Source organism: Urocampus carinirostris, chromosome 17 (assembly GCF_059441175.1).
Source record: "Urocampus carinirostris isolate Australia breed hairy pipefish chromosome 17, RoL_Ucar_1.0, whole genome shotgun sequence".
NCBI classification, from domain to species: domain Eukaryota; kingdom Metazoa; phylum Chordata; class Actinopteri; order Syngnathiformes; family Syngnathidae; genus Urocampus; species Urocampus carinirostris.
The window spans coordinates 27,654,863-27,662,394 of NC_142365.1; the positions used below are offsets into that span (position 1 = coordinate 27,654,863).

A 7,532-nucleotide genomic window follows, 5' to 3' on the forward strand; every position below is an offset into this window, starting at 1 on the left:
ATTTTAATTAAAGAAAAAAACATTTTGTGCAGCGGGCCACCGCAGCGAGACGGAGACAAGAGGCACGCGAATGGGAGGGGCGGGACTCAAACATCCTTGCTCGGATTGGCTAGAAATTCATCTGAGGGCGCGGCTTACACCGAAGGCTTCCCCTATAAAGTCTTCTTGCAGAGGGGGGGCAAGCTTCGTCTTCGTTGTTCAAGTGTCCTACAAGCGAGGATTGGAGGACTTTTAACCGCGTTTCGATTGCATTTTCTTCAAGTTTCGATTTTTTTATTTCTCAGATTTTTCTTTGTTGAGAGAGGACGACGGAGTGCTGCCTCCTCCCTCCCCCTTTCGGCAGTGTCACCATGATGTCGATGAATAGCAAACAGCCGTTCAGCATGCATCCCATCCTGCACGAACCCAAATATACGCCGCTGCACAGCAGTTCCGAGGCCATTCGAAGGGCATGCTTGCCCACTCCTTCGGTAAGTACACCCCAAAAAAATAAAAAATATTAATCGCCGCATTTGATATGCAAGAACATCATATTTTTTGCATGCACCAATATTGAGAAATCATTGTTTTGCCCATACCAATTTTGTTTGATCACTTAAAAAAACTGCGCAATGTCCCCGCTAATATATAGCAATCATAGTTTAGTCCCTGCCAATATTGTGTAATAACTTATAACCCCAGCAATGTCTAGCAATCATCGTTTTGTCCTCACTAATATTATATGTTCCAATCAATGCCAGAACCAAACGTACGCCCTTGTTATAATGCCATTTAATATTAAATATTCAAGTGTCATTTTCTCAAGTTCCGTCTCATTTCATCGTACAGGCACAAATTATTCAAAAGGAAATGTGTGTGCCCGTGTGTGTGTTGTAAATATTAATTTTAAATGAATGTCGATCCACGCTTCTAGAACTAATCGCACACCAGGAACAAGGAGTGTTTGTTTCATTGAAAGGGGAGTGAAGTGAATTCGATTTTTAGGAGAATAAAACATTTTGGTGTGTGTTTTTAGGCGATTCACCTCTTTCTGTACAAAATTGGATAGCACATGAAAAGTAACAGGAAAAGTATAAGGACGATTGTTGATTACTAAATAGTGTTGGGATTATTTTTTCGTTTATGACATAACTTAATTGAACATTCAAGCTGTCTCAAAATAAATAAAAAGTATGTTTTGTTTGTGTGTGTGTGTTGAATGTATGTATCTAATTTGAATTGTACACACTCCATGTCACAAAAAAGGACAATTAATTCTTGTTTGATTGATTATTTTCAATGTTGACATAGCCTATCGGACTAACAAGTTGTCTAAAAAATCTAAACTGTGTTTGTTTGTCCGTGTTGAAAATATTTAATTTAAAATTCTACCACATCATGTCATCAAGCATGCAAAAATAACATATAATTCTTATCTGATTGTTTTTTTCGATGTTGACGAAGTCTTTCAGACTATTTTCTTGTCTGAAAAGGAAACAAACGGTGTTTGTTTGGGTGTGTTGGAGGAATATTTCTGATTTAAATTGGACACACTTGATATCACTGTGCAACAAAAAAAGACAAACACATATTATATGATTGATTATTTTCGATTTTGACATAACTTATCGGACTTTCAGGTTGTCTTACAAAAATAAAGACTGTATTTGTTTGTGATGGACAAATATTTTTTATTTAAATATACACACTTAATGACACTGTTAAAGGCAAAAGTAAAAATGTATTTGTATGTCTTTTAACGCCCAAACACTTCCAGTTCCTGATAATTAAATATAAGGGAATTGTCATAGGGAAAACATAATTTTGTTGCTAGACCTTTACCAAAATTAATTCAACACATTTATGCATCCAATCAAACTTGATTCTATATAGATGATCCACAAATCGGCATGAATCAGTTATAAATAATACAGAAGCTAAATTATTAATTTGTAAAAGTCAAAAAGTAAAACTTTTATCAATAGTTCCCCAAAGTACAGTGCACGTTGTAGAATAGAATAGAATAGAATAGAATAGAATAGAATGGCCTTCATCATCATAGTACACCGAAATTGGTGGCCTCGTCCTTTCAGTGCAAAGTAAGATGAGTTAGAAATATAAAAGTGTGTAAAAAGATAAAAATGTATAAAATACAACATTCACGATTTAAAATAAAAATGGGTATGTTCACAGATGCAGTTGTACAGTCCATTGTGCACGTGAACACTTAAGGTGAACCCCCCCTATTCCCTATTTTTGTTAATTCTATGATTTAAAATACATCTGCTGGCCGAATAGTTTTATTTTGACGATTCAATTGAAAATATTTGAGACTAATAACCTGTTTATTGTTTACAATTCCGGTCAACGTCGTTTAGAAGTATTTAAAATAAGTTGTTCTTGTTCTAAATAGAAATAAACTTATTTATCTGCATTTGATGAACGTGGTGCGTTGATGAATCACGTTTTTTTTTCATTTAATTAAGGTCCATCATTTAGTCAAAAGGCCCGGTTATGTCAACCAGCCAATTTGTTCTGTCTCAAACCAAGGACGTATTCGGTTTTGTTTTAGCATTAGTGTGGTAATAGCGCAATTTGTTGAAGTGATCACATTATAATGTTGGGGTCAAAACAATAATTTCTCGATTTTGGTGGGGGACACAGTCCACTCCTTGCCAAAATGTTGCCCTTAACTCAAGCACTTACCTGTCAATTAATACGTTTCCCTGTATTTCTTTTTCCCATTATCTCAAATTGTGAACGCCGTATAACATTTTTTTTGTAGACGTACAATTTTTGGACTGGTCTTGTTCTGCAAATTTCGTCTCGAAACCGCATCGTCTCAGTCACTGGCTGTAGACAACAACGTAATCGTGCATAGCAAATAATGGCGCTGTCCACGAACTAATTTTTTTTATTATGTTTGTTTGTATTGTAGATATAGTCTATCTTTTTGTGAAAAAAATAGCGTTGAGTTTTTTTTTTTAAGTTTACGATAGCTTAGTTTTTAACTTTCTATTTCACATTTTCGATTTTGTGTTCTGCATTTTTTCATTATTATTATTACTATTATTATTATTATGATGATTATTATAATTTTTTTTTTAATTATTTTAATATTTCAGTGTTTCCTCATGTTAGGGTCTCCCCACACTGGTAGATTGTGGTTTGATGGCTGGAAATCCTTTCCGGATGCCACACGCTGTTATTCCAATCAGTGTGAATAAAACCTTTCAGAAACGTTTCTTCACATGGTTAATATGTGCCTCACTATTATTCATTTATCTTATAAATTGTATTTGTATTATTATTTATTTTGTTTCTATTTTGTTTAAACCTTTCTCTGTGTCTGTGTATTTGATGTTTGGGGTTATTGGATTGGGAAATGGAAGGGAAGGTTATTTTCTTATTGTACACAGATTGTTTTATACAGCATTTTGAGTGGCAATTCATTGGCTGAAAAATACTTCACAAGTAAATAAGGGGTATTGCAAAAATCAATAAGGGGAAGAACTGGCTGAGGTTGAAAGGTATGCAAGCGCTTCATCAAAAGTTCTAAACGTTCAAACGAGCCAATATTAATATTCCTCCGTTTCTCGCTTGCGTGCCGGCAGCTCCAGGGCAACATCTTCGCCGGCTTCGATGAGACCCTCCTACAGCGTGCAGAAGCTCTTGCAGCCGTGGACATTGTGGCCCAGAAGAGCCACCCCTTCAAGCCAGACGCAACCTATCACACTATGACCACCATGACCAGCATGACCTGCACGCCCACCTCATCATCGGCGCACCTCCACCACCCATCTGTCCTCACATCACACCACCACCACCCGGCGCACCACCACCACCAGCCAGCCCAGGGTCTGGAGGGTGACCTCCTGGAGCACCTCACACCCGGGATCTCACTGGGTGGTATGACCGGTTCGGACGTGTGCTCCACGGCGTCGCACATGAGCGCAATCAACCACATGCAACACCATCATCACCACCACCACCATGGGCACCACCCGCAGGCCATGAACATGCACGCGCACGGTTTGGGTGGTGCAGCAGCTGGGGTAGTAGTGGGTGGCGGTGCAGGGGGTGGGGGTCCACCGGGTGGAGATGCAGAGCCGGATCCCCGGGAGCTGGAGTCGTTCGCCGAGCGTTTCAAGCAGCGGCGCATCAAGCTGGGCGTGACGCAGGCGGACGTGGGAGCGGCGCTCGCCAACCTGAAGATCCCTGGCGTGGGTTGCTTGAGCCAGAGCACCATCTGCCGGTTTGAGTCTTTGACACTGTCGCACAACAACATGGTGGCTCTCAAGCCTATATTGGAGGCCTGGTTGGAGGAGGCAGAGCGGGCGCAGCGAGAGAAGATGGCGAAGCCGGAGATTTTCAGCGGCGGCGACAAGAAGCGCAAGCGCACGTCGATCGCGGCCCCTGAGAAGCGCTCGCTGGAGGCCTACTTCGCAGTGCAGCCGCGGCCCTCGTCCGAGAAGATCGCCGCTATCGCCGAGAAGCTGGACCTGAAAAAGAACGTGGTGCGCGTCTGGTTCTGCAACCAGAGGCAAAAACAGAAGCGTATGAAGTTCTCAGCCACGCACTAAATACGAACCTGAAAGAAAAAACATGACACAAATGAAATAAAGGCCCGCTTTTCGTTTTCACTTGGAGAAACACATAACGCTGCTATGGTGCCATTCCGTCACCTCCAACACCGTGGGAGCTAACCAAATATTTCGTTAAAGGGACAATGTGTATGATTTGGGGCATCCTAATGGTAAAAAAAAACCCTCCCCAACGACGATGCTGAATTAAATATAAGGTGAAAATACATGAACCATCATATAAACGTCCATTGTTTTTAAATGTTCACAGGTCAACCATTTTGCATTTATTTTTCATAACATGAGCTTCACGTGGGAGCTAAAGAAAAATTTCGTTAAAGGGACACTGTGTATTATTTAGGTATTTTTCCCAACATATTTTGGTAAAAAGTTTCTTCCTTTTGAGGAAGTAACGAAAGTCGAATATTTGGTTACTGTATTTGATTACATCATAGGTTTTATTTTGACCTACTTCCTACATTTGTAAACTTGATGCATTTCTTATTATACCGAATGTCTGCAAATTGTATCATCACAATTGTTGTAGAAAGTAACAAAACTATTTAGTTGCTAATAGATTTTAAGGATGAGGCGTTATTTAAGCGACACTGTAAATTGGAGGGATTTTTTTTATTTCAATGCTTGGTTGAGAGTTTGGCAATAATAAAAAAAGGAAAATATTTCCTAATTAGAATTTATCAAACCTGTTAAAAGAATAATTTGGTAATTTTCAATGCTAATTTGATTAGGGTTTACTCTTCACTCAGTTACACTTAGGCATCCTTATTACTGTTTTTGTTGACCAACTTCAGAAGTTTCCCACATTTTTCTCACTGAAGTATTTCCCCCAGTGTTTAAATGGTGGTACATCTTTTTCATATGTCGAATGGGGAAAACTGCAAGACGGACCCCACTGCAAAGGCACCATGCTCGGATTTCTTAATTATTGTACAAAAATACATATGAGTTCCTTTTTCTATTTATCATTGTACATATCGCGTGAATAGGCTGCACTGATGTATTGAATTGATTTTGTTGATTATTTTTGATGAAAAACAAGTTAGGAAAAAAATCCACATGCATGTTTTAAAAAAACAAAAACAATCGAGGGTGTCTTCTGTGCGAGTTTAGGAAATACCCACCTCAGCAAACGCATCGCAATAAGCAGAAGAAACACACAGTTGTGCTGTGGCTGTGTGTCTACCTCATTATTACACGCACACACTCAAGTGTTCATTGTGATTTACTGCACACAAAATTAAAAAAAAAAGTTTTTTTTTATGTCGGATCACGGTAGGAGGAGTCACTGTAAAAACTTTCACCACAATGATGCTTTGACAATCAGGTATGATCATCCTTTTTATTCCTTTCATTTATAAGATCAACCACTGGATCATTTTATTTATTGCCCCACTTGATCCCCACGGAGCGCACTTCGTAGATACATAACTTATTTATTTGAGTATTTAACTCCCCCCTTTTATTAATTTATTTGCAAGTTTTTTAATTGAAATGAATGCATTTCATTTGTGAAAGAGTGTTCTTCGATAATGTGTTTGTGTACATGAGAGAAGCTGAAATAAAACGTGCACGTTTTACGTCACCCTGGCACAGTTCCCTTATTATATTTGCTAAGCATTTACTAAGAGGGAAATCGAAGTGAGCTGATCAAATTGAATTGTCTTTATTGTCATTGATATCAACGTTGTAAAACATTCTATGCAACAAGATTAGACATGGCACACCAGGGTAAAAATGTAATAAAGACGTTAAAAAGAAAAAGCTAAAAGACTATCAAGTCAAGTCACATTTATTTATATAGCCCTTAATCACAAACATGTCTCAAAGGACTGCACAGGATTACAATTACACAATTGCACAATTACCTGATCTCAAACTATCAGGATAAAAGGATGAAAACAAGTATTTACAACATAGTACTTAGAGACAGGCCTAAGTTATAATAATAGTGCAGTGCAATTTTTGTGAATGAAAAAAAATAGTGCATCGTAACGATAGTGCAGTGACAAAAAAGTGCCTAAAACATTAAAACGCAGAAAAAAACCCTCAAAAGGTTACAAGGTATACATTTTCACAGTTTTGTGCAATAACATTTAGCAGAAACAAAAACAAGAGAAAAAAAAAGTCACACAATAGGTTTTTACAGTTGTGTGTGCTTGTTTAGGGTGGTGTTGACCTGGTTGCTGCAATAATAAAGTTGATAAAAATGATTTTTGACCAAATTGATAGCGCTTAAATTACTGTTCCTTCAGAATATGGATTAAAATATGTGCTAGTTTTAAATGCATTAAACAATTATTAAATAAATAATATGGCAAGTATGTGTAAAAAGTCTCACTTAAAAGTTAGGTACGGATGAAATCGTGACTTTTGTGTGATGTCAAAAGTCTGGACGGCCCCAAAAGTGAAGGCCCAATGCTACATTTATAGTTTAATAGACACTTAAAATTAGGAGAGAAGACATCGATTGATTTTGAACATGGCAGCAGACTTGAAGAGGACCCAAACTTCAGATAAAAATTAAAACTTGTTCTCCAAGCCCTCCCCGAACCCTTTTTTTAAAATTGAATCTCCTAGGTTAAAAAAAGCAGATCTCCCCCTAAAAGTTCTGTAAATCAACGAATATCAGCATGGGAATGATGTTAAGAGTGCATAATAGTCAAAATAATAAACAACAGGGAGTTATAATAGTCAAAATAACGAACTGACCAATATTGAAAACAGAATAGACTTAGTACCCGAAATACCTAGCACCTTTTGCTGCTTGATTGCAAAACCACAAAGTAAACACATGTCAAATGATTTTTTGTACATTCTTGGTACACATTTTCTATTAATATATAATATTTAAATGTGGGAAAACAACTGTGGTATTTTGGTAGACCGGCCTCTTTTTTCACTGATCAAAATTTTAACTAAAATTTGTAATACACCACAAAATCATCGTTA

General features: G+C 37.8%; 1 protein-coding gene across 1 annotated transcript; it reads left to right on the forward strand.

Annotated features, from left to right (window-relative positions):
- The first annotated feature begins 205 nt into the window (after positions 1–205).
- pou4f4 (POU class 4 homeobox 4) lies at positions 206–6,165 on the forward strand. The gene is made up of 2 exons (XM_088321485.1): positions 206–470; positions 3,594–6,165. The coding sequence occupies exons 1-2, from the start codon at positions 351–353 to the stop codon at positions 4,560–4,562; spliced, it is 1,089 nt and encodes a 362-aa protein (XP_088177611.1). The 5' UTR covers positions 206–350; the 3' UTR covers positions 4,563–6,165.
- The last annotated feature ends 1,367 nt before the right edge of the window (positions 6,166–7,532 follow it).